At 41.7% G+C, this 26,427-nt stretch overlaps 1 protein-coding gene across 1 annotated transcript in view; it reads left to right on the top strand.

Moving 5' to 3' along the window:
• ADCY5 (adenylate cyclase 5) overlaps positions 1-18,594 on the top strand; it is a 448,084-nt gene extending 429,490 nt beyond the window's left edge. Inside the window, exons 17-21 of the mRNA XM_060262724.1 lie at positions 1,175-1,307; positions 11,763-12,026; positions 13,014-13,218; positions 15,402-15,526; positions 18,070-18,594. Of these exons, the coding sequence (XP_060118707.1) occupies positions 1,175-1,307; positions 11,763-12,026; positions 13,014-13,218; positions 15,402-15,526; positions 18,070-18,198 (856 nt within the window). The 3' untranslated portion in view covers positions 18,199-18,594. The remainder of the gene's footprint in view (positions 1-1,174; positions 1,308-11,762; positions 12,027-13,013; positions 13,219-15,401; positions 15,527-18,069) is intronic.
• Positions 18,595-26,427: the final 7,833 nt, after the last annotated feature.

Below are 26,427 nucleotides of genomic sequence, written 5' to 3'. Positions count from 1 at the left end.
GAAACCAGCTTCCAACCACAAGTGTTAACAGCAGTCGGTGTCAGTACCAATAGTGCCTTAATTGTAATAGGAACTGAAAAATGTGCTCTGACATGGATAGTCCAGGCTAGCTCAATCTCATCAGAACTTGGAAGCTTAGCAGGGTCGGCCCTGGCTAGTATTTGGATGGGAGATCCCCAAGAAATACCAGTGCTGTGATTTGGAGGCGGGCAATGGCAAACCATCTCTGAATGTCTCTTGCTTTGAAAACCCTTTAGGATCACCGCATGTCAACTGTGACTTGACACCACTTTCCACCATTAATAACACTGAACAATGCCAGGCCTGAGGGGAAAGAGTGTCTTATTCTTGGTCTTGTGCTCATGGAGACTGAATGCATTAACTGTGTTTAGTCTTCTGTCTTGGTACTGTCAAGCATGCGGTTTCAATGACGAGTTGAAGCTGATACAAAACTACGTTTATTGATAAACCGATACTTTCAGTGTAACAGATTCTTGAGAGTGATACTGCCAATACATTGATACAATACTTTTAAGGCTTACTTCAAAAGGATTCCAAAGGGTGGGGGAGAGGGATAGCTCTCACACATAAACTATCATAAATGTCTACATTCCCATAATGTTATCAGGACTCTGTCCTTGCTTTCCCCAGATGTGTCGCACTCCCTTCCAGGAATGTATGGGGAGGTGCTGATTACTTCTTCTCAAGTTAGTTTTATTTCTCACTACTTCTACTTTGTAAGCAATAAAGCAGGAAGGGGGAGGGAAAATAAAAACAAAGCTAGCAAAGCTGGGTCCTCCATGATACTTCACAGACCAGTGTTATGAAGGACCCTACAACAATCAGTTATCAATGGAATTTCATCATGCTTGACAGGTATTCCTTGCTTTACATGACCCTTCCTATAGTCACTGTAAAATTGAAAAGATACACACAAAGGGATCGCTTGCATTTTAATGGCCCGGCTGGATCAAATGCAAAAGCACCAAAGAGAAATTTAATTGATTTGTCAAATAGAAGTAACGGGGAGGTGAATTTTACTGTCCACCCGATCTTATCCCTTTGTTATAGTTGTTGCAAGACAAACACTTGCAAGCTGCTCGCATTGTATAGAATGCATGGCTGTAGCTGAGTGAATATTCACAGTTGATGTGCTTTCTCTGTTCCCGTGTAGTCCGACAGGTGTGCCCAGGGTGGCCCTGAAAATTCTGACTCCCGTCGTCATCACAGTGTTTGTCTTGGCAGTCTACCTCCATGCTCAGCAGGTGGAATCAACAGCGAGGCTTGATTTCCTCTGGAAACTTCAGGTGTGTGGTTATTTCTGCATGTCAGAGTGCTGTTATCAAAGCTGCTGTTCAAGTTGTTACTTCATGGTAATACTGGGCTCATCAATTAGAGCTCAAGAGTTCTGACACAAAAGAATCCTTCCACAATATTCATGAATCTTTACTTGTGCTTTCTAAAGGAAGCCTGGATCTCTTAGTAGGTGTGTTATCTAAGATTGCAGTTTATTTATTTACTTCATTTACAGCAGGGCTGGGGAACCTTTTTTCTGCCAAGGGCCATATGGATATTTATAACATCATTCACAGGCCATAAAAAATTATCAACTTTAAAAACAGTGTTCCGCCGAGGGAGAATGATTCAGGCCAGCAAAATTAATGCAAATAATTGTTTTTCTATTTGAAGTCATGTGGGGAGAGCCTAATCTGGCACATCCACACACGGCCTGTTGCCCTAGGCAAATGCCTAGGTCCGGGGCTTTTTTGTAGAAAAAGCCCAGCAGAAACTCAGCATATTAGGCCACTTCTCCTAATATTAGCATATTAGGTCACACACTCATTAGCATATTAGGCCACACCCTCTGGGATAATCAAGTGCAAACTGAACTGTGGCAGTAACTTTTCCAGGCCCTGCAGCAATTCTGGCCGACTGTCCAGGCCCCAGGGAGGCTGCCTCAGAGTACATCTGGGCCCTGTGATCCCTGCCTGGCCTTGGGGAGGTTGCTGCACAGTGCAGCTGGGCCCCACAGTCCTCGCTGGCCAGCCAGACCCCAGAGAGGCTGCCACATGGCTCAGTTCGGTCCAGCAATCCCCGAGGGCCACACCAAGTGACCTCGAGGGCCGTATATGGCCCTCGGGACAGAGGTTACCCACCCTGATTTACAGGCTGATTATCTTACTTGCCAAACCACTTTGAGTACATTTGTGAGACAAAGAGGTGTATAAATTTCAAATATAAATTAAGTGACCCATCAGCACCAACTTTGTAGAAGATTAATTAGGTCTGTTGCCCCAGAAGGTTGAACCAGAACTAACTAACAAGTTAGGGTACTTAGGGAGATTATCAAATGTTGTATCAGTGCTTTGTTCTCATGGCCCTTTCTTACACACCCAGGGAAATGCTGTTCACCATTTTTGGGTCAGGCAGCAATTTTTCTCCAGGCCAATTCGGCCAGAGAACCTGGAGGTTTTTTGCTATCTTCTGGACATGGAGCCTGCAGGGGTCACTGGGGGGGGGGGGTAGGGAGGTATTTATAAGTTTCCTGCGTTTTGTATTGTGTAGAGGGTTAGACTAGATGACCCTGGAAATCCCTTCCAACTCTATAATTCTGTGATTCAAGGTCCAAGCAGTAAAGATTTCAGAAGAGTTTTTCTACTGTCTACTAATATTTATTATTAGAGATTTGAAAATATTAACTGCAATACTCCATAGAATTTTATTCCAATAAATAACAATGTTTCATCAGAGTGCAGTATGAGGAATGCATGAAATATTCAAGTTTTTTTTTTAAACTGAAAGTAGATATTTATCCTTTAAATTTTTTTGTGACTATTTTCTGTTGTTTTCCATCTTTGTTATTCCTGTGGCTATACTATGTTCCCTCTTGACTGCTACTGTGGTTTCATTTTCCTTGTTAGTCCAATCCAATCGCACCTTTATTGGCATAACGAAAAGAGATATACAGAGACTTATCAATCAAACAACAATCAGATATGTCTGTTCAAAGCATAAAAGGCTAAACTAAGATTATGATCACAATAAAATCTGCTTAGAATAAATTTTAACCATTTCAGCCAAGAATTTGGCAACAGTTTTTGTGATATCGATTATGTTGTCATTTAATAGGAAACCGAAATCAATCCTATTTTCTTGAATGTAGGATGGTAAGGAAAGACTATCTAACAGAACCTTCCGGAGATTAGTATACGGTTGGCAGTTCAATAAAATATGCTGGATGGAATCCGGCGAGCTTGACCCGCATAGACAGTGTCTCTTGCTAAAGGGGACTTGAAGAAATCTCCCATAGAGAACACTGGAGGGAAATGCATTCATCCTAGCCAGCATAGAAGCTCTCTGATGTTGCAGATTATCTAGTTCAGATAAATATTTGGCCATTTTCCTGGGCGTCTGATCAAGTCCAAGTGAGGCAGGAGAGCAGGTATAAAATTGGACCGGACACAGTTTATGAGATTGTAGATCTAAGATTCTCTGTTTGATAAATCTAAAATTATAAAATTCAATAGATAAAAATAGATCGTCAATTACAATTCCCATGTGTTTGAACATGATTCCATCTTGCCAAGCAGCATTATAAGGGTCCCTTTTTAGATAGTTGAACAAGCTAGCTGGTTCAGCCCTATAGAATATCCGTAACTAATATATAAACGTTAGAGTCCAAGCTTTTGTTTCAATCAGAAATTGGCCTGTTTCTGAACAGATTACAAAATAAGGACCACAGCTGGAGATTCCTAAAAGTTGTCGCAGAAATGCAGCCTGGATATTTTCTATTTTTTGGTTCACAGCATTAATCCACAGAGGGATACCATACAAAATTTGTGATAGTGTTTTAGCATTAAAAGCTCTGATTGCAACAGGCAAACATTGGTTACCTTTTTTATAATAAAACTGTTTAATCTGAGATGAAGAACAACTAGCTAAATTTATTATTCTGTCACAGTGAACTGCTCATTTGAGATTGTAATTAAAGGTTATGCCCAAATATTTAAAGCATTTGGATGGCTCAATTTCCTGCTTGCCTATATACCATTTTTGTGGTCACCAACTTTTAGAAAAGACCACACACAACCTTAGATTTGGAATAGTTTATAGCAAGTGAGTTAGTAGTTGTTAAAAGCTTTCAGGTATCGCTGCAGGCCGACTCTTGTGCAGGAAAGTATAGTTGTATCATCAGCATACAATAATATTGGGACTGAGAGATCATTTAACTTAGGTGGGTGCCCATTTATGGAACTAAGATATTGTGCCATATCATTTAAGAGAAGATTAAAAAGATGTGGGGCTAACACACACCCTTGTTTAACTCCTTTACAAAAGGGTATTTTTTTCAGTTAGGTGTCCTATAGATGAGAATTTTACCTGGCAAGTTGTATTTGTATGTAAATTATTTAATAGATTTAACAGACGGGGGTCTATATTAAGATCCTTTAGTTTATTCCATAGTTTGTTTCTGTCCACAGAGTCGAATGCACTCTTCACATCTATAAAAGCTACATAGAGCTTCCCCTTTCTAGTATTCATGTATTTGTCGGCCAGAAAAGCCAATGTGACACAACGATCAATAGTAGATTTTTTTTTTGGGGGGGGGGAGACCTATTTGCTCTAGGCCAGTAATGTTTTCCGAATGTATCCAATCTGTCCGCCAACATTCTAAATGTTTTGCATATAGTTTGCCCATAATGGATAATACACTAATGGGGCCAAAATTCTCGGGAAGATTTAAATTACTGTTTTTATAGATGAGAACAATTATGGAGTTAAGCCAGGAATCTGGGACAGTTCCGTAATGGTCAGTTAATGTAAATAAGTTGGCCAAAGGTTCAGACCACCAGACTGCAATTTTTAAAAAAATCTCAGCAGGGAGACCGTCAGGACCTGGTGCTTTGCCAACTTTTAAACCATCAATTAACTCAATAATTTTGTCAGGTTCAACAGGAGGCCGAACAGGAAGATCAGAAAATACAGACGCATCTATAACAGTAGAGGGGATGACTTGATCTTCAAAAATCTTAGACTAATGGTCAACCCATGTTTGTGGAGAAATGTTAGGGTTGACAAATGCTCTAGGCTTCATGCTGTCTGAAACTAATCTCCAAAAGGATTTACTATCATTAGATTTTATGGCGTAAAGGAGTTGGTCGCAATTATGTTGAAAATACTTTTTCTTCTTATTTGCAATAACCTCTAAGAAGAATTTCTTATATTCTAAATAGTCATATAGCTTCTGTGGATCTCTACCATATGGGGCTTCCTTAAATAAGGCTCTTAATTTCTTTTTCCAAGAATAGCAGTCCATTTGAACATATTAGGACTACCAAATTTCACCACCTCAGCTTTAGAGCTGCAAAGATTAATCAGCAAGGCAAGTTCAAATAGGGCTTCAGCAACCGTATTTGAATTTGTAATTGCCATTCCTAATTTTTTAAACCTCCCAGACTTAAAAACAGCAATGAAATCTCTTCCTTGAGATAAAGACCACTTTATCCTTTTCATGACCTGGCAAGAAATGTTTTCCTTTTGAGATGGTATAGAGTTAACTCCCATTGGGTTCATCTTTAAGTAAAAAACTAAGGGAAGATGGTCGCTTTCAGTATGTGGTTCTATGGAAATGTTAATAAATGGGAATAGATTTGGTGAGCATAGACAATAATCTATCACACTGCTACCACAAGGATACAAAGTTTGTTATCACCCACCAAATCAAAAGATAGAGGACGATTATAATATGATGGAAGGATTAAAGATAGTGGCCAAACGTAAAAACTGTGTTGTAATAGGTGATTTTAATTACCCACAGATTGATTGGGTCAATATTTGTTCAGGTCAAGAGAAAGAGATTGAGTTTCTAAATGCTCTCAATGACTGTCCTATGGAGCAGATGGTCACAGAACCTACCAGGGGTGGGGCGATCCTGGATTTGGTCCTAAGTAATACCCAAGACTTGGTGAGAGATGTAAAAGTGATCACACCGCTTGGGAGCAGTGACCATAACGTTATTGATTTCACCATTTGGATAAATAGGGAGTTGCCCCAAAAGACCAGCACAACCACATTTAACTTTAAAAGGGGTAAATTCTCTGAGATGAGGCATGTCAAAAGGAAACTGAAAGGAAAGGTAAATACAGTCAAAACCCTTGGGGAAGCTTGGAGGCTATTTAAAACTATAATCCTGGAAGCTCAGATAAAATATATACCACAAGTTAGCAAAGGCATAAACAGGTATAAGAAAAGACCTTCATGGTTAACAAACAAAGTAATGGAAGCTGTAAAAGGTAAGAAGGACTCCTTTAAGCGGTGGAAAACCAATCCAAGTGAGATTAATAACAAGGAACACAGGCTGTGGCAAATCAAATGCAAGACTGTGATCAGGCAGGCAAAAAGGGACTACGAGGAGCATATTGCAAAAAACATAAAGACCAACAATAAAAATTTCTTCAGATACATTAGAAGCAGGAAACCAGCCAGGGAGGCAGTGGGGCCCTTGGATGACCAAGGGGTAAAAGGATTACTGAAGGAGGCTAGGGAAATGGCTGAGAAGCTGAATGCATTTTTTGCCTTAGACTTCACTGTGTAAGATGAGAAGTGTTTGCCCGCTCCAGAACTGCTGATTTTGGAAGGGGTGTTGAAAGACCTGAGTCAGATTGAGGTAACAAGAGAGGAGGTCCTACAACTGATTGACGAATTAAAAACTAATAAGTCACCAGGTCCGGATGGCATACATCTAAGAGTTCTGAAAGAACTCAAAGTTGAACTTGTGGATCTCTTGACAAAAATATGTAATGTTTCATTGAAATCTGCCTCCGTTCCTGAGGACTGGAAGGTAGCAAATGTCACCCCCATCTTTAAAAAGGGTTCCAGAGGAGATCCGGGAAATTACAGGCCAGTCAGTCTGACTTCAATACCGGGAAAGTTGGTTGAAAGCATTATCAAGGACAGAATGAGTAGGCACATTGATGAACACAAGTTATTAACCTTTTTCGCACACAGCTTACCTCGCAGTCACAATCCTATTCCCTCCGCAGTGTCTGTTGGATTTCCCACCATCTGCGCCGGAGTTACAGGAAGTGCCGCGGCTTTTCCGTAGCAAACGTAAACTGGGTTTTAGCGGTTTACTTTTTGCTATGCAAAAGCTGCAGCACTTCCTGTAACTTCGGCGCAGATGGTGGGAAATCCGACCAGACACTGCGGAGGGAACAGGATTGTGACTGCGAGGTGAGCTGTGTGCGAAAACGGTCATTGAGAAATACTCAGCATAGGTTCTATAAGGGAAGATCTTGCCTCACTAACCTGTCACCGTTCTTTGAGGGGCTGAACAAACATATGGACAAAGGGGACTCGATATATGTTGTTTACCTTGACTTCCAGAAAGCTTTTGATAAAGTTCCTCATCAAAGGCTCCTTAGTAAGCTGGAGAGTCATGGAGTAAAAGGACATGTCCTCTTGTGGATCAAAAATTGGCTAATTAATAGGAAGCAGAGAGTGAGTATAAATGGGCAGTCTTCACAGTGGAGGACGGTAAGCAGTGGGGTGCCGCAGGGCTCAGTACTGGGTCCCATGCTCTAACTTGTTCATTAATGATTTGGATTTGGGATTAAGCAATGAAGTGGCCAAGTTTGCAGATGACACTAAATTGTTCAGGGTGGTGAGAAGCAGAGAGGATTGTGAGGCACTCCAAAGGGATCTGTTGAAGCTGGGTGAGTGGGCGTCAACATGGCAGATGAGGTTCAATGTGGCCAAGTGCAAAGTAATGCACATTGGGGCCAAAAATCCCAGCTACAAATACAAGTTGATGAGTTGTGAACTGGCAGAGACTGGCCAAGAAAGAGATCTTGGGGTCGTGGTAGATAACTCACTGAAAATGTCAAGACAGCGTGCGATTGCAATAAAAAAGGGCCAACGCCATGCTGGGAATTATTAGGAAGGGAACTGAAAACAAATCAGCCAGTATCATAATGCCCCTGTATAAATCGATGGTGCGGTCTCATTTGAAATACTGTGTACAATTCTGGTCACTGCATCTCAAAAAGGATATCATAGCATTGGAAAACTTGCAGAAAAGGGCAACTAGAATGATTAAAGGTTTGGAACACTTTCCCTATGAAGAAAGGTTAAAACACTTGGGGCTCTTTAGCTTGGAGAAACGTCAACTGCGGGGCGACATGATAGAGGTTTGCAAGATTATGCATGGGATGGAGAAAGTAGAGAAAGAAGTACTTTTCTCCCTTTCTCACAATACAAGAACTCGTGGGCATTCAATGAAATTGCTGAGCAGTCAGGTTAAAACGGATAAAAGGAAGTACTTCTTCAACCAAAGGGTGATTAACATGTGGAATTCACTGCCACAGGAGGTGGTGGCAGCTACAAGCATAGCCAACTTCAAAAGGGGATTGGATAAAAATATGAAGCAGAGGTTCATCAGTGGCTATTAGCCACAGTATATATATAATCCAACATGGCTTCTCTTATGTTCTTAAATATAAATTCACTGGCAGCCGGAAATTGGGGGATTCCATTAACTATTTGGACATCACGTTTGATACAAAATTTTAGTAGGCTTAAACCAGCTTTGTTGTGTATCCTCGGAATGGTACATCGGCCCAAGCTGTAGAGGTAAGGTCTCTATGTCCTCATAGCCCAAGGAGGAGAGCCAATTCTGGCGTTCAGATCACCCACAATCATAATCTGGGCTAAAGAGTACTGCCTGGATATAGACAAAATGTATGCAGAAAGTTTCTTCCAATAAGCAGTTAACTCTAGTTCATCATTAGAGGATGGAATGTACACATTAACCGTGATTAGATGAAGTGCAGTAAATGACAACAACAATGCATGGGCTACAGGTGGACAGGGACTAAAAGCAGATTCCTTGATTTGTAAATGGGATTTCACCAAAATTGCTAGACTTGCTTTACATCGGCCTTTTGAGTGAATTCTGTACGCAGGAAGATTAAAAACTCTAAAATCTGCAAAGCTTAGCATTTCTGTAGACCATGTTCCCTGTAAAAAGATACAATCAAAAGATTTTAGGAAATTAATAAAATCTAAATCAGACGGTTTGTTTCTCCAGCCTGCTATGTTCCAGGAAACACCGTAAATTCCCAGTTCCTGTTTCCTTTGTTGGTCACTCTATCCTTGTTATCTGATCCAGTGACTTCTGCGAATCATTGAAGATGCAGCCGTTGCATTGCAAGGACTGCGTCTCAGGCTGGGCTGTCATTGTGTCCATGTTGAATGAGTCAGAAAAAGAAGGTCGGGGTGAGGGTTTGGCACTTAAAAAACCTGGTTGCTCTGAATGTTCCTGTGCCTGCTCACTGGGAGGCTGAGTTAAATTTGTCTCAGTAAGAGAATTTCCCATAGTGAAACTTTCATGTTCATTTTGGATTGGATTATCCTTAGAGGTAAGTGGGCAAGTTGCTGTCTCTATAAGTGATTGGAAACAGTTTTTAGTAAGTTCCAGTCTCCCAATAACTGTGTGTTGCTCCATAGTTGGTAGCTTTCCAAAAGAGTGTAGAAGATCAATATCAATAGTTTTCCAATGGCTCACAGTTGAGAGATAGAACATTTTGTTCCAATTGTTCATCCTTGTCCACTGGAATCTCTGAAGTCCTTCTGTTGAGACCCATCAGGGACTTTCTGTTGGGTGTAGCCAGCTGTGGAACTTCTGGAATTGTTGGCTTTCCTTGAGACTTGGAAAACTTCTTTATTTTATAGTCAGGGGTGTTTCAGCCATTGTTGCATTTACAAAACAGCGAGCTGGGAATATCCCCTTTGTCCAGAGAAACTTTTTCTGCTTCTGAATTAGAATAGGAATATCAGGGGGTTTGAAAGTCAATAAAATTCACTGTGGCTGAAATGAACGGTTTAAAAATTCCATGTTAAACAAATCTATTATCTGATAATTAATCTAGAGAACTTCACAGAGATGAGATTTAACTAGGTGACTGTTCCTCCAGCTCGGAATCCTACCTCTGTAGCTGCAGATTGTAAAACAGACTTTATTTGGTTGAAAAATCAATTTTTGTGGCTTTTTACTGTATTTACCAACTGCATCTAGCTCAGAGTTGAATACTGAGGAGGCTTTAGGCTTTGATTCTAAATTTTCTTTAGCCATTGGAATTTTTGAGGACAGTTGAGATTGATGAATTTCTCTGGTTGCATTAATTAGCAGTTTTATATCAGATGCCAGGTTTGAAACCCTATACAATACTTTTTATGTTTTCAAAGAGGGTTTTAACTGTTCTGGCAGTAAGTTCAAGGAGTGCTTGTCCAAATGAGGAATTAATAATATCGTCATTATCAGAAAGAGTCTGCTGTGTTTTTAAATGCCTCGGGTCAGCCTCGTCCTCCTTGTCCTTCTGGGCGAAAGTGCTAATTGCCTCCTCCTCAATCTCACACTCCAAAGGAGAAAAGCGATTTGTAGTTTCAATAACAAAAGCAGTTGAAGAAGCTTTTTGTTTGGTATTGGAGACTAAAAAATCCCCAATCTTAGAGTGCTTCTTAGCAGGGATAGATGATTATTCCTCTGCATCCCTCGGACGCTTGCCGGGAGCCATTGTTGTTCAGATTTCAAAGCCATGACAAAGGCAAGTAGTATTAAGATTAAATAGACCTTAGAATGATACATGCAAAAATATTCTTTGCTCCAAAACTCCTTTTCTGAGAGGAAAGAGCAGCAGAAGTAGAGTAACCTTTTACAACTTGGAGAGGTTCCCAAATTTTCTGTACGTGAAAAAGCTCCACATAGAAAGTTAGCGACAACAAAAATAGACTCCCAGTCTTCAAGGCCAATTGTAAATTAGTTGACTGTTCCTGGCCAGATGGTACCCATGATCGGACTGCAAACAATCGACTCCTTGTCGGTACTTAAAAATAACAATGCCAAGTCCTTGCAATCATCAAGTAAAACACAGAAGGGCTAAAAAAGCAGCTTAAAATATCTTGGAAGTATTTAAAACTACTTAGCATTGATCAGAGTCGTGAATGCAGCCGTCTGCAGCCAGCGCCCGGAACCGAAGCTCTTCTGATTAGTCATAAGGCGGATCCCATCCAGTGGGGGATACAGTAGGTAATGGTGTGATATCACAGTGCTAACTTGATTGGATGATGTCTCTGAATGTCAGTAAACAAAATCACAAAAAAGATTTGGCTCAGTCTCAAGGACAACTGCAGCAGAGGACAGTTCTAAAAACCTCAGCAGGCATTTTCAGAAAGAATGATGGAAAACCCCTGCTTTTGAGGGGCTGCTGAACACGCTTGCAAAAAAAAAAAGAGGGACCTGGACCCTGTATCTTTGTTCTACACACAAACCTCTACTGCAGAGCTCACTTCCTTTAGTTCTACACACTTCTGTTTGGGCAATTCCAGTATTTGTCAGGGAGCCACCAAGTGCCAAGTACCACAGTGAAGGACTGCCTCTGCAACATCTGGAGAGAAGCATGTGCAGAACAAAGGTATAGGATCCAAGCCACTGTTCTCTTTTGTCTCATCACAACACAGCATGCTTAAAGTGTGTGTGTGTGTTTTAACAGTTTATTTATATTCCGCCCATTTCCCCATAGGGGCTCAGGGCGGAGCACAACACAAACAATAAAATCATGTTACAGTTATTCAATAGAACAAAATTGTCATAGTGTATATTGTGTATATTGAAGTGTTCTTTCTTAAGCCTAGTATTTGTTTCCAGACTCTTTCCTTTGTGAAGAAACCAGATTTGCAGTCACATCTCTCTCTCATAAAAATAGGCTACTGAAGAAAAGGAGGAAATGGAGGAATTACAGGCCTACAACCGACGCCTTCTCCATAACATCTTGCCAAAGGATGTAGCGGCCCACTTTCTTGCACAGGAACGACGCAATGATGAGCTCTATTACCAGTCGTGCGAGTGCGTGGCTGTCATGTTTGCCTCCATCAGCAATTTCTCAGAATTCTACGTAGAACTTGAGGCTAACAATGAAGGGGTGGAATGCCTGAGGCTCCTCAACGAAATCATTGCAGACTTTGATGAGGTAAGTTAAAGGGAAACCGGTACGAATTTATGTTGGTCTGTTTCTCATCTTGGAGATGAACTTTTGGTGTGATTCGAACGCCACCCGCTTTTGTGCTGGATTAATTTTATCAATTATAATTCCCCCCTTATTTTCTTAATAATTCTGCTTAATTATAAACTCATTCAAAACAGTTCACACCCTTATAATGCATTAAAGAGGCCATTCAACCAAAGGGATCCAAAAAGCCATTTTGAAGGTCTCAAGGAGCAAGTTCACAGTTCTTTGGATCCTGATCTATATGTTTACACTTACTGATCCACGGGTAGTCAATTTGAAGCAAATACTAGCTTGCTTCTATGGATCAATGTCACTACAGGGTCATAAGCATGAACTGACCACAGCACTTGAAGCATGTTTCCACTTGCTGGGCTCATGCTAGAAAAATGTCATGTCCTCCATTGTTAGTCGTTACACCCTGCATGTTAAGGTCTCTGTGGCTTTTATTGTTCAAAAAGGCCAATGGATGCCCTGGAAAGGGGTTGCAAGGGAAGGAACTTACTCTCTAGTCCAGACCTTTCATATGACCATAATGCTGATTAGAGCTGATACTAAAAATAAAATAAACTTATCTTATCTTACTGTATACCAAAGGTATGTGCTGTACTCCTGCTAGTTTCAGTCCTAATGTGATGGAAAGTCTTGTTCTGTTGCAGTTTTGCTAAAACTCAGAATAAATAACTTTGCTTTCCTCGGCACTCTGAAGAGGTATGAATTTGTAGAAAGCCAAATAGAACCTCGATCTCAGGTTCCTCCCCATTCTGTCTCTACAGGATCAACACACACATTCATATAAACCTTCTTTATTAGAGGCGCTACCAGGAAGAGTTACGCAGCCTACGAACTAGTATGTCTGAGCCTTAAATAGGTCATTCATCCAGCAAATGTATACTTGACTTACTGAGCAAAGCCTTTTCAGTTGGTTTGTTTCCTTTTTCACCTACACAGATAATAAGTGAAGACCAATTTCGACAGCTGGAAAAAATCAAGACTATTGGCAGTACATACATGGCTGCTTCGGGCCTTAATGATTCCACCTATGACAAAGTGGGTAAAACACACATTAAGGCCTTAGCTGACTTTGCAATGAGGTTAATGGACCAAATGAAATACATCAATGAACATTCATTCAACAACTTCCAGATGAAGATAGGTAAAAATCCTTGTTTTGGTTTTTGTTCTTGGGATTCATCCTCTTTGGACATTTGATACGGTTAAAAATGCAAATGTTTAGTTAGCTGTCACGAAATCAGCGGTGCTGTCTCCCTGAAATGCAAAGCAGTCATTGATTTTGTTTTTGTGAGCTGCATTTAGTTGGCACTGTCAGCGTCTGTGTAGACTTCATCCAATTATATAAACTTCCCAGCTGGGAGTGCCAGTTTAGGTACACTGGCAGTGGAAAGAGCAAAGGTCAATCAAGAGACAAAGCTCCATTTTCTTTTCACCACAATAGTTGACAACAGCCGTTAGCACGGCTTATCAGTCTTCTGTGATGTTTGAAGCTTGTCAAGCTATCTTACTCAAGTCTAAAAAAGCCTTAACTGTGGGTAGTGATGAGGTGTACACTTTTGGTGGGAAAGAATGAACAAGAATAGTTCTACGTTAATCCGGCAAATGTGATTCACACTTGTATCCTAGTGTTTTTACGGGTGGTTCCCAGCCCCTGATGGATCTCTAAATCCAGCATGTAGGGCTGTCTAGTCAGTTTTGACAGTGCCCATCTCATCCTTCAAACACCTCATCAGCCCTATCAAAGTTGACACGGCCAGCCATTTGTTTGGCTAGAAAAGCCACACATTCGGGCTTTGGGAGCAGATGCCTCTCGACAGATCTCGGTCCCTCATTATTCAAACAGAATACCCAGAATAAAGAATGGAAACTGAGCAGAAGAACATTTCAAATCCTTTTGTTGAGGAAGATTTGATTGCATTTTTTTTAGAGGACAATTGCACAATTACATGTATGATGTTATTTCTGGACATAAAGGTTAATAAAGGTCTGGTTAATAAATAAAAGTTCAGCCGGAGTTCTAAAAAGCAGTTACGCAGTATGGGGGACTGATATTCAAACTGAAGTGTCACAAATTTCAAAGTCTTAGTGTAAGTTGCCATTGAATGCCTGTTGCATTCAGCTAGTAATGCTTCTGAGTTTTGGATATAGTGCACACATCACAGCTTATGTATAGTGGCTGCTTTAAATAATTTACTTAGCTGTCTATCCATAACAGATCATAATATTTACTTACAAATGGAGACCTGCAAGACATTTCTGAGGAGGGAGCATTCCCTTCTAAAAATATTCTTTACTTTCTCACCCACTCTTCTTCAGTCAATCTTCCCCACCTCGCTTTCTCCTCCCTTCTCTTCTCTATCAATCTTCCTCCCATCCTCCCCCTCCCCTTCTCTGACATTCCCCCCTTTCTCCCCTCCCAATTCTCTGTTAACCTAACCCCCCTCTATTTCTCCCCTCCCCTTTTCTGATAGTCCCCTCTCTTTCCTTCTCCCTCCCATTGTCAATATTTCCCCTAATCTCTCTTTCTCTCCCCTCCTCACTTACCTTACCAGCTGTAGTAACTGTGGTGTCTGGAAGCTGCTCCAGAGTCAGAACAGCTCCCAGACACAGCTGCCACCAGCTCTGAAGAAGAAAATATATGCTTTATTATTATTTGGGGGGGGGGGGTTAAAAACAATATTTTTTAGATTTCAGATCTTTCTGCAAACCCCCAAGTTTGCAGGCAAATCTGTTTCGTGTCATTGTGGCCCCAATCTGCAGAGTGGCCAAACTTGAGGAACAGATATATACATTTGTAGCATTTTATTTTGCCCATCATCCAAGGAACTTAACACATCACCTATAGTCCCCTTTCCACTTCACTCTCACAAACACCCTGAAGCTCACCTTGAGTCAGTAGCACTCAGAGTGGGGATTTGAACTAGGGTCTTCCCAATTTTAGTCCAGCAGTCTAACCGTCACATCACCTTGAGATGTCCTGCAGTTAAAGAGATGTCTACACCACTTTTTAGTATCTTCTCTCCCCCTCCGGTTTGCTTCAGCATAGAGAAAATGTCTCAGTCCACATGATGAACCTGACGGCTTTAACATTATTTGATTAATGGGGGAAAATGCTTGGAGCTTTTATACAGTAGAATCTCCTTCAGTGGAAGCTTTGAAGCTGGATGACAACTCAGTTGGGCATCAGGTTGCCCAAAAGCTGACATGCATCCAGTGATCAATTAACCTTGTTTTAAAAAAGAACTCCATTCCACAAAGTTAAATGGTTGCAGAAGCGGTTTATGCATTCATGTCTAAGTTCTTATTATTTTCTTCTAATGTTAGGGCTTAATATTGGCCCAGTGGTAGCTGGGGTCATAGGAGCACGCAAGCCCCAGTATGATATTTGGGGGAACACCGTGAATGTAGCCAGTCGAATGGACAGTACAGGAGTACCTGATAGGATTCAGGTGAGTCTTCCTTATCCCTTTCCTTCTCTCGCCTCTCTCAGTCTTTCTTTTATAAATATTTAGATTGCAAGATATGAGTAGAAAAGTAGCTCCTTTTGGTAGAGAGAGTGTGTTCCCCCCACTGACAGCTACAGTCCAGGCATAGAAAGTCACCTTGGGGAGGAAAAGTCATCCCTTCTTGTAAATGGCAAAGGGAAAACCATACTGCAAACTGGTGATGATAGGAGCAGGAATATAGTTTGAGTGCATTTTGTTGGCTTGAAGTTGTTGTCGAACCAACTTGGAAGTGGATTTGTGCAAAACCTGACTGCTATTGAAGCAAACGTAAGAGACTCTGAACTGTGGTACATTTTAAAAAGGCCAGTTGTACCAATGTGCAGGCTACCTTTAGTGAGAGGCATGCTCAGGAAGGGATAGAAGTATCGTTCAAGACTATTTCGTTGTGGAATGTGAAACTTCTCCCTATTGACATGTAGAAGGAGCTGCTGTTAATCCCAAAGAGCCTCCGCCATAACATTCTACGCAACTAGGACCCTATCTCCAGAGCATAATTCAAAGACACAGCAAATGGTTATGACAGCCTGTTTTGTAAACGTCTGGAAATGGGTATGTGTTCAGCATTGTGCCCATCTTCTGAACAAAAAAGGCACTTCTCATGCTCATCTAGGAAAGGCATCCTGTTCCCACACGATCGGCTTTTCTGGAACGTGGTCCTTCGCCCTTACATTGTAGACTGGACCACCAACAAAAAATCCTCCAAATAAATCTTTGAGTACTACAAACAAACTCAAATGAAAGGAGGGAAATATTGAGTAAAACTGAAAAATAAGAAAAAAGCTAGTCGTGCTAGCTCACTGCGAGTTCTCAGAGGAGACTTATTACTCAAATCGGTCTACACATCAGGACTACAGCATTCAACGGTGTCCCATTGCTCACATTGAACAATGGGGTCCAGATTCAGATCAACACTCAAAACAATGAGGGGGAAAAGACTCTTCAGCAGAGTTCTTATTCTATAAACAGAAACAAATACCAAATTAATCTATGCAATGTAGAAAAAAAAACCAGCAATAAAACTTACGAAAAGGGAAAAGCAATGCCATAAATGACACCCCCCCCCCTCCAACCCTCCCCCCTTTCTCTAGAAAAAATACCTACTACTCGGGGATAAAACTTTTAAAAGGGGGGAGGGAATGAGACACACAAGCCAGTTTACGGAGACAAGAGAAGGTGACTTCAGTGGTGACCAAGCAGTGTCCAGAAATGAAACTGACCAGACAAGGGAAGGAGATGCAGAGACAGGTCTGCAAAACAGAGAAGCAAAGGGCCAACTGAGAGGTTGGGATAACATGACGAGTCTCAGACTGGCCATAAAAAGCAGAGCTGAGGAGTAACTCTTTATGTCCTGTCGCTGAGACTCAGGAGGAATCGGGGCGTTGGCCTGGAATGTGGGAATAAAAAGTCCAATCTTTCAAAGATTAGCCAGCCTGTAAAGAAACCCTTTGTCTATGTGATAGCGGGGAGTTTTCTCCTTTTGTATGGTGTCAAAAGTGTTCCCTTTGGGAGATTTGGAAGTTAGATATGATCAGGTGTTTGTCGTGACTTGGGGAGCCCAGGAATCTTCCTGTCCAGTCGGTGCGATCTGAAGGGAATTGCTAGAATTGGCCCACTGTTTATTGTTTTTGAAGCGGAGTCTTTAATTAGGATCAAATTATCTGGGGAAAGGCTCTGAGGTCCTCGGAGGGAAATGGCACTAACCAAATCTATCTTAGGGTGGGTATTTACTCGATTAACAAAAGAACTGCCCTGCATTCCTTTCAGCCTTTTGATATCAGTTTAACCCAGGCTCCTTCTATCAACCATAGGCCTACACTGAGGTGTACGTGTACAGGAGAAGGGAACAAGCCATGACAAAAATGGGCGTCCCCAGAGTGTGAGGGGCTCGGGGGTGTCATGTTCCCACTCTTGTTGTGGCATTCAAAAGAGAACTGAGTGGGAAGGCAGAATCTCTTTCCCCTTGGGGACATGCAGTGGTTCTGAATTAAGGCTTAGCACAGGCACAGAACCCATGAGGAAGCATCTCAGCCTATCCAATAACCAGAAGATGGGGTAGTCCCCTTTGCACATTTAGCCATCCACATCTTCTATGTGCAGATTTGGTCATCCAGAAGGTGGCTGATGTCACTATTTACAGTATCTGTTTCAGAGGTATGGTGGAATAGTTAGTGTCTTCATATCTGCAGGAAGTGATGAATATTGTTACAGCTAACAATGCTGATCCAGAGTTAGAAACTGTGCATACGGGCCTGAGGTGCTGCTGCCAGAGAGAATCACATATACACAAGCGTTTCTGCACATCTTATTCCCAATATGCTATGTGTATGTAGAACCCTGCTTCCCTGTATGTTATCACTATCTAGCTGGAATGGAGTAGCTTTTGCATAGTGTCCGTGGGGGTTAGGAATACTAGCATCACTGTGGGATTACCAGAACATTGATTTTGCTTTTTTTTTTCCTGCCCCTTCCCTTTTCGAATTCCACAGGTCACCACAGACATGTATCAGGTTTTATCAGTCAACAGCTATCAGCTAGAATGCAGAGGAGTCGTTAAGGTTAAAGGTAAAGGAGAAATGACCACCTATTTCCTAAACAAAGGCCCTTCAGCAAGTTAGCAACAGCAGCATAGATTGGCTCAAGGATGGCTCAATTGATTCACATGCAAGAGAAAACTGGTAAAAAAAAATCCACTGTTTAGCGGTGAACCTAACAAGGCACAGTTGAGCATTTCATGCGATGCCTTTCAAGCAGGATTGTGTGCAAGAAGAAAACCAACACCACCGTTCGGGCTGGCATCACACACAATTCAAAAGTTACTTAGCACTGCTGTGGATTTAGTGCAAGTGAACTGACCAAAGATTTATCCTTATGGAATTCAGAGATGAAGACGAGGATTTGAGATCTTCAATGACACTGCTACGCAGGACATAAGATATTTTAGTATTTATTTAAAGTAACACCATATTTGTATTTGGTTGAAGGAAAGTATGATTCATTGTAATGGAGGGGGGGGCGGGAATTAACAGCATTTCTTGTTTGTGCTGTCAGCTCTTTGACATGCGCCACTGTTGTTTTACTAGCTATTTTGAGTGGGCTTTTAAAATTAAAAATTACTGCCCGCTCCTACCCTATACAGAGGGCCCTTTTAAATGACATCACCCATGATGCTTTTAAATGGAAAAGATGCCTCGCCCATGTATTCTTACACTTACACACTGAGGAGGCTTATTTTTTTTTTTAAAAAAAAAATCAGGAGTGATACAGGAGCAAATGCTTAAAACAAGGAAAAGATGACTCTTCAAACATATTTATTAAATTAAAAAACAGGATTGCCCAGCCCGTTTGGCTTAAACGTGATTGCACGTGAAAGACTGTTGGCACAAAATGCCCGGAGGGAGATCCCTCTGAACCTAGTGTATGGGCTTTTTTTTTATATTTTGCAAATTAGAAAAGACTGAGACCTAATAGATATACCAAAATTCTGTATTTTGAAAAACTGGGGGGGAGGCACAATCCACTCCACAACTTCCCTAAGCAATTTCTAACAGCTGTTCAGCAGGGCAGAAACAGGGACATAAGAACATAAGAGAAGCCATGTTGGATCAGGCCAACGGCCCATCCAGTCCAACATTCTGTGTCACACAGTGGCAAAAAAAAATTATATATACACACACACTGTGGCTAATAGCCACTGATGGACCTCTGCTCCATAGTTTTATCTAAACCCCTCTTGAAGGTGGCTATGCTTGTGGCCGCCACCACCTCCTGTGGCAGTGAATTCCACATGTTAATCACCCTTTGGGTGAAGGGACACAGCCTTGCACCCCCTTCCTCCTAGTGCTCAATATGGAAATCCTTTTCTATGTTGAAAAGTTAGGGGGAGATAAAAGGGATGCTCGAGCTGCCCAAGCACTCTCTTTCCCCCTTTCCTTCCCCTAGACCGATCAGGGCTCTGAGACTCTGCTTATGCTCAGTCAGCTCCAGTGGCTTCATGAGTTCAGCTGTAGCCTTCTGTGCTCAAAGTCCTTTAGGCTTGGGAAGGAGGATATACACATAAGGGCATTTGGGGAAGTGTACATAAGCTATAAAATGGTGTAAGAATCTTTTTTTTCATTATTCACTGAACTACAGACTTGGCAATTTTCAGAAAAACTGTAGTCTGGCAAAAAAACAAAAAACAAAACAAAAGGGGGTCAGGGTTGAAACTTTTAGTAGAAATCATGGGGGGATGTCTTTGATTAAAGAAACAGAAAAGAAAAATCAAAAGCTGTCATTGCTGCAGAAGTTTTAATTCGTGACATGGCAATAATTGTGTGCAAGAGATGAATCTGTGCTCAGAATCCCTAAACTGTCATTTGTCAGGAGTATTACGACAAAAGCCACTTCCACGTTTTCACCATTTATAGCAAACAAGGAACAACAATAAGCTAAATCAGCTCTTTTTGAAAGACTGTTCATTATTTACAAGTATCATGGGATATTCTACCTGAATTGCTGGAACTCCTGGATTGAGATTATGGGAGTAATATTCTAAATTCACTTAGCATGGATTTCAGTTTGACGATTTAGTCAATATTTTTCATAAGGAAAAAAAAAAGCATTTGATGATGTTGCACCTAACTTGCTAAACAATTCTTGATGTTTTTTAAAAAGGGAATTTAATAAACCTCTGAATGGATTAAAACATTTTTAACTTTTAAACACAAAGTCCCCTTCCTATTTTATTAAAAACAATTAAAGCATTTTTTTAGAAAACTATATTTTTATATTCTAATAAGACAAAACTTTTGATAGCAAATTTGGCTTTCTCTAAAACAATTCAAATTTTAGGAGTGCTCCCACCTCACTTTCTCAGGACAGAATCGTCATAGCCCCAAAAATGCCCAAGGCTTCTGATGCCGAATGCAGGCTTTCTGTTTCTCCATAACCAAGAAATAAGTTTGAATTTAGGGTCTCGCAGATTTTGTCAAATTGATCAACACAATTGCAGCCTCAAAGTGATCAAAAATGGAGCTTCCAAGACACTCACTTCTGGTTTGCCCCCTCCCCCACTAAGGCATATCTTGGAAAAGTACAGTTGTGTGACTTCTGGAAAACTGCCATGCCTGCCCTTTGTACTATACTTTTGACCTTTTTTTTTTAAAAAAAGTGTCTAATTTGCAAAAGTCTTTACTTCCACAGTACTGCAGCTTCTTCAACGTCCACCACATTCATTTACAACATCCTAATTTTATTTACTGTCACAGCATAGGATCATAATTTTTTTAAAAAAAGGTTTATTTTCTGCTTCGTAGTGTGCATTCTTAACATATGAGCAGACCACCTTGCGCGATTGTGTTGTCAATGAAATTTTCAGTCGCCTGTATCTCTGACTGTGATAGTTGACTGTCACGATCATTTCAAGGGGTGTGAACTCTTTATTCTGGTTCTTGCAAAAAAAAAATTGATACAGTTATGATTTCCCATGGAAATTGCAATCTGTTTAAGTAATTTAACAATCATATTAAACACTGTTTCACTTGTGAATGTGTCAGTTTTATTCATTATATGTTGGTTTTTAAAAGACCAGAATATAAAATTGTATACAGTAAAACAATTTTAAAATTGAAACACTTTTGGTTTAAAGATGAGTTAAGGCAGGGGTGTCAAACATGCAGCCCGGGGGCTGAATCAGGCCCCCGGAGGGCTCCTATCAGGCTCCTGAGCAACTGGCTGTCATCTACTTCCTTCTCTCTCTCTCTCTTGCGTCCTTTTGCATAACAGCTTGCTTTGCCAGGCTTCCTCCATCACACAGGAGCTACAGAGCAAAGCCTCTGTTTTCTCTATTGGCTGAGGCTCCTCCCTTGGGGAGAAAGAGGGGAGGAATAGCTTGCTTCGTCAGGCTCTCTCAGTTGTACAGCAGAGCTACTGAGGCAAGCCTCTTTTCCTTCTATTGGCTGAGGCTTCTCCCCCTCTTGGTCCCCTGCGAAAGGAAGGAAAGAGCCTGAGCTTCCTTTGCCTAGTTCCCTGGATTGCACAGGGGAGATACAAAGCAGGCACCTTTAAGAGTGCTAATGTTTTAAGTTTTTTAAAAAAATCTTTGTGTTTGTCTGTGTCCTTTATAAAGTTTATATCGCTGCTGCCCAATCTTAAATAAGTAAACACATGGCCTGGCCCGACAAAGACTCATTTATGTCAGATTTGGCCCTCATAACAAAATGAGTTCAGCACCCCTGAGTTAAGGCAATTACGAATCCACATGGTCCAGAGGGCATGGAACTTCTAAATTAGAGCTTTCACCTTAATTTCCACACTGTGAGCAACATTGTACAGTGTGACATTTCACTCACACAACTAAGGCTCCAGGCCTTGTACTTTTAGTTCCTGTAGTACACCACCAACCTCGGGGTCACAGCAGTCTAAACATTTAATACAAATTTGGTTTCATGTCAAGATTAATTACACGCAGGGCCTTTTTTTGTAGAAAAAGCCCAGCGGTCTCATTTGCATATGAGGCCACATCCCAGCTATTACCCAGTTCAATACGGTTATATTTTAGGGAGAACTACAGCTCTCATGTGCAACGAATCATGTGCAACAACATCCAGACTTCCTTGTGGCCCAATGCAGTGCGCCCAAACGGACACCCGAACCTGTTAACTGCCTCTGCACAGGGCCCCTTTCATGCATAAATGGATCGTCTTGCCTAGACTGTGACACCAGCTCTCTTCCATTTGACATTATGGCACTCCGCCTGTACATTCTTGGGAGCAAAAATAAACTGATGCCATGAATTCATGCATGTTGCTTCTTGTCAACTATAGAAGCTATACATTGTCTCAACAGCCAACAAACCTCTTGACTAAATTAGGTTGTAATCCGGCACTTGAAATCTTTTTAAGTCGACAGTTATAACTCCTGCTCATTCTGTTGTTTTGTTCAAAGATAAACAGATGATGCCACCAAGTTTCATCTGTGACTTGGGTGCCTGCACTACTAGAGCAAATACAAATGGAGAGGGACGGTGGCTCAGTGGTAGAGCATCTGCTTGGGAAGCAGAAGGTCCCATGTTCAATCCCTGGCATCTCCAAAAAAGAGCATAAGAGAAGAGAACATAAGAGAAGCCATGTTGGATCAGGCCAACGGCCCATCAAGTCCAACACTCTGTGTCACACAGTGGCAAAAAATTTTATATACACACATACACTGTGGCTAATACCCACTGATGGACCTGTGCTCCATATTTTTATCTAAACCCTTCTTGAAGGTGGCTATACTTGTGGCCGCCACCGCAAGTCCACAAAAAAGGGTCCAGGCAAATAGGTGTGAAAAACCTCAGCTTGAGACCCTGGAGAGCCGCTGCCAGTCTGAGTAGACAATACTGACTTTGATGGACCGAGGGTCTGATTCAGTAGAAGGCAGCTTCAGATGTCTTCATATGTCCATATGTCCAAATACAGCTACAGCTGTAAGCATATACTAATACAGTCATGTGTATGAAATTCAAGAGGAGAATGTAGGAGTTATTGATGAAATTCACGGGGCTGATCTAACCCGAGCCCTGGTTCTGCAGATGCCAGTCCTTTGCACATAATAAAATCGCTTTCTACTGAATAAAATCGTAAGTCCATCTTGCCCAAGCATCTACTCCGGGGGGGGGGGCAACTTTTTGAGCCTGTGGGCACCTTTGGAATTCTGACATAGGGTGGTAGGTACAGCTGCAAAATGGCTCCCACGAAACATCTGCCACAGTTTACCTTCAGTAACGCAGCGAAGATCCTTGTGCTTACTAGCAGCTGCTGCCAAAGCAATGTTTTTAAAAACCTGCATAGTCAATCTGTTCTCTAATGGCCAATCAGAAGCCTTGCTGCGCAGAAGCCCCCACTGGCTCCATCCACTTTCTAAAAACACTCAGCACTAGAAACCTGAGCCAAAATAAATTTAGGGATTTACTTGTGCAAGGTAGTCACCGTTGGGGCAGGGGGGCGGGGGGGTTAGAGGCTGAAAACACTATGAAGAGTATTGTTCCAACCATGGGCTCTGACCCGGAGAACACTAGTTAAATGTATATGTCTTAGTGGAATTTACTTTACATTACTGCTTATTACATTCATACTCTGCTCTTTGCCCAAAGAGTTTCCAGGTGGACTCTCTACTTTCTCCAGTAGAACACGGCACTTGAGCCCGAAAGATTCTACAAACCCTAAGGACTCTATGCTGTTTAACTTTCTCCCAGTGGGACTGACTTCTTTGGTGGGGGCTATGATACCTAGGAAGTATGCTTCATTTGCCTCTCCTCAACTTTTGGAAGACTAATGATTACCATACTGACTCACTGCTGCGTAACTAGTTTATTTTAAACATTCCCCATCATTATCCAAAACTCTTAACAGCCGGTTCTCTTCACATTGTCCAATTTATCTATGTCATCGTGCACATGAATGCTCAGTAGATGTAGCTCATTGAGACTGTATGCAGATACTACTCAGGTTCATGCTGTATTATGGAAATATATTGGTTAATATTTTATACTTGTTGACAAGTTATATTTTTTGTGCACCTAGGGGAAAAAAGCTTTTTCCGCTCATGAAATGATACTGGTAAAGGGAAAAGCCCTTGGGATACACCAGGAAAATCGTGGCTCTTGCCATCATAGATTATCTCATATAAATTCTTCTGTCTTCTTAGTGTGATAAAACCCAGATTCTCAACTAGTGCTTGGCTTTCACAAAACGCTGGGGGTTTTAATTTTTTTTTTCTAGAAAGCTTAGTATTGCATCTGCCAAACAACCAAGACCAACAAATATGGTTTTGGAACTGGGCTTCCTGAATACCAGTCTCACCACCCCACCTCCACCCCCTCAGCCGCATAGCAAAGAGAATAATTCAGGTGCCTTGGCCTGGATGGCCCAGCTAGCCTGATCTCAGCAGATCTCAGAAGCTAGGCAGGTTCTAGTACCAACCAACCAAGGAAGCCCTGAGTTGCTATGCAGAGGAAGGCAAAGGCAAACCACCTGTGAATGCCTCTTGCCTCAAAAACTCTACAGGGTCACCGTAAGTTGGCTACACTTGCAGCACTTCCCACCATCATATATTTCAAGGAGGGCATGTTCTTTCTGCAGGCATACACACCGGGTAGTGGCTGCTTGCTCAGCGCAAAACCTTGTAACTTCCACCCTCACTGTAAGACAACTGTAGCGCATCAAGCACCAGAGTACCCAAAAACAGTACACACAAAAACCAGCTTTCCCCATTCAAATACTAGCATTGACACCGAGTGGTACTTGGATATATTATAAGTAAAGGAGAATTTAAAAAGATCCTCCTCTACTTCAAAAGAGCTCAAGACATGGGTTGACTTGAGTGTAGTTTACTTACACTACTTGAGTGTAGAGCCAGTTTGGTGTAGTGGTTAAGTGTGCGGACTCTTATCTGGGAGAACCGGGTTTGATTCCCCACTCCTCCACTTGCACCTGCTAACATGGCCTTGAGTCAGCCATAGCTCTGGCAGAGGTTGTCCTTGAAAGGGCAGCTGCTGGGAGAGCCCTCTCCAGCCCCACCCACCTCACAGGGTGTCTGTTGTGAGGGGAGAAGACATAGGAGATTGTAAGCCGCTCTGAGTCTGATTCAGGGAGAAGGGCGGGATATAAATCTGCAATTCTTCTTATTATTATTATGGAAATCAGAATCTCGATGGCTGGCTGAGTTAATGCACAACATGAACATACTCAGGATCTCTTGAGAGTTCATGTGGGTGTGAATCCTACAAGGACGGTCTCTACAAAGTGGTTATCCAATGGCCTATGAGTAACTGAAGTCCACCCCCTGTAGTACGCTCTGAGCTCATGGTACACCCAGTATTAACCGGATTGGACACAGGAGCTTAGTTACATTAATAATAAAAGCGACAGCAAAGAAATAAAAACATCTGTTAAGCAACAAGCCTTTGCTTTTCAGGATATTCTCAGTGGTCCAGTCAAAAAAGAAAGCATTTCTCGAAGCAGGTGGCTTGAAAACCTGTGTTCTAACACAACTCTTTTTTGAGATTACCCCTTTGGAAGCCAAAAATAAGACCTTATAATCAGGAATTGTGCAGTTCTTCAAGCCAAGAATGTATATAAAATTCCCCTGCTGGGATATTTTTACTGTGCCCCTGCAATCTATGCCACTTGGTTACACAAGTTGTCTTCTGCCCCAGTGTACGATTAGGCCTTCTAGAAATGGCTGAGAGGCTTCCTAACCTTATGATTTGGGATGTTAGTAAACATCTCCAAATGGTTCTGAATGTTTAGAGACTCTTCCAACTACTTTTGTAGGCAAGACTGGCTTTCCAGAGCCAGTTTGGTGTCGTGGTTAAGTGTGCGGACTCTTATCTGGGAGAACCGGGTTTGATTCCCCACTCCTCCACTTGCACCTGCTGGAATGGCCTTGGGTCAGCCATAGCTCTGGCAGAGGCTGTCCTTGAAAGGGCAGCTGCTGTGAGAGCCCTCTCCAGCCCCACCCACCTCACAGGGTGTCTGCTGTGGGGGAAGGAGATAAAGGAGATTGTGAGCCGCTCTGAGACTCTTCGGAGTGGAGGGCGGGATATAAATCCAATATCTTCTTCCAAAGATGCCAGGCACAATCCAGGAAAAGGTAAACATTCACACGCAGCATTTCCAAGCATTTGTGGAGAATATGATACATCTATTGAAAACCTCACTCCCCTTTTTGCACAAACAAGCTCTCGTGAAGAACAGAGATTGCAAAATGACCAATTTGTGCTTCACAAAGCAAATAAGTAGTTGTGGCCTATTCTATAAAGGAAACACTTGCGTTTCCTAAAGCAGCACATGTGACAGGTTCCTGCCCAATTGCGGTAGGTG

Source organism: Heteronotia binoei, chromosome 21, assembly GCF_032191835.1.
Source record: "Heteronotia binoei isolate CCM8104 ecotype False Entrance Well chromosome 21, APGP_CSIRO_Hbin_v1, whole genome shotgun sequence".
NCBI classification, from domain to species: Eukaryota; Metazoa; Chordata; class Lepidosauria; order Squamata; family Gekkonidae; genus Heteronotia; species Heteronotia binoei.
Note: the sequence above shows the minus strand (reverse complement) of the source record. Positions and strands in the feature narration are given on the sequence as shown.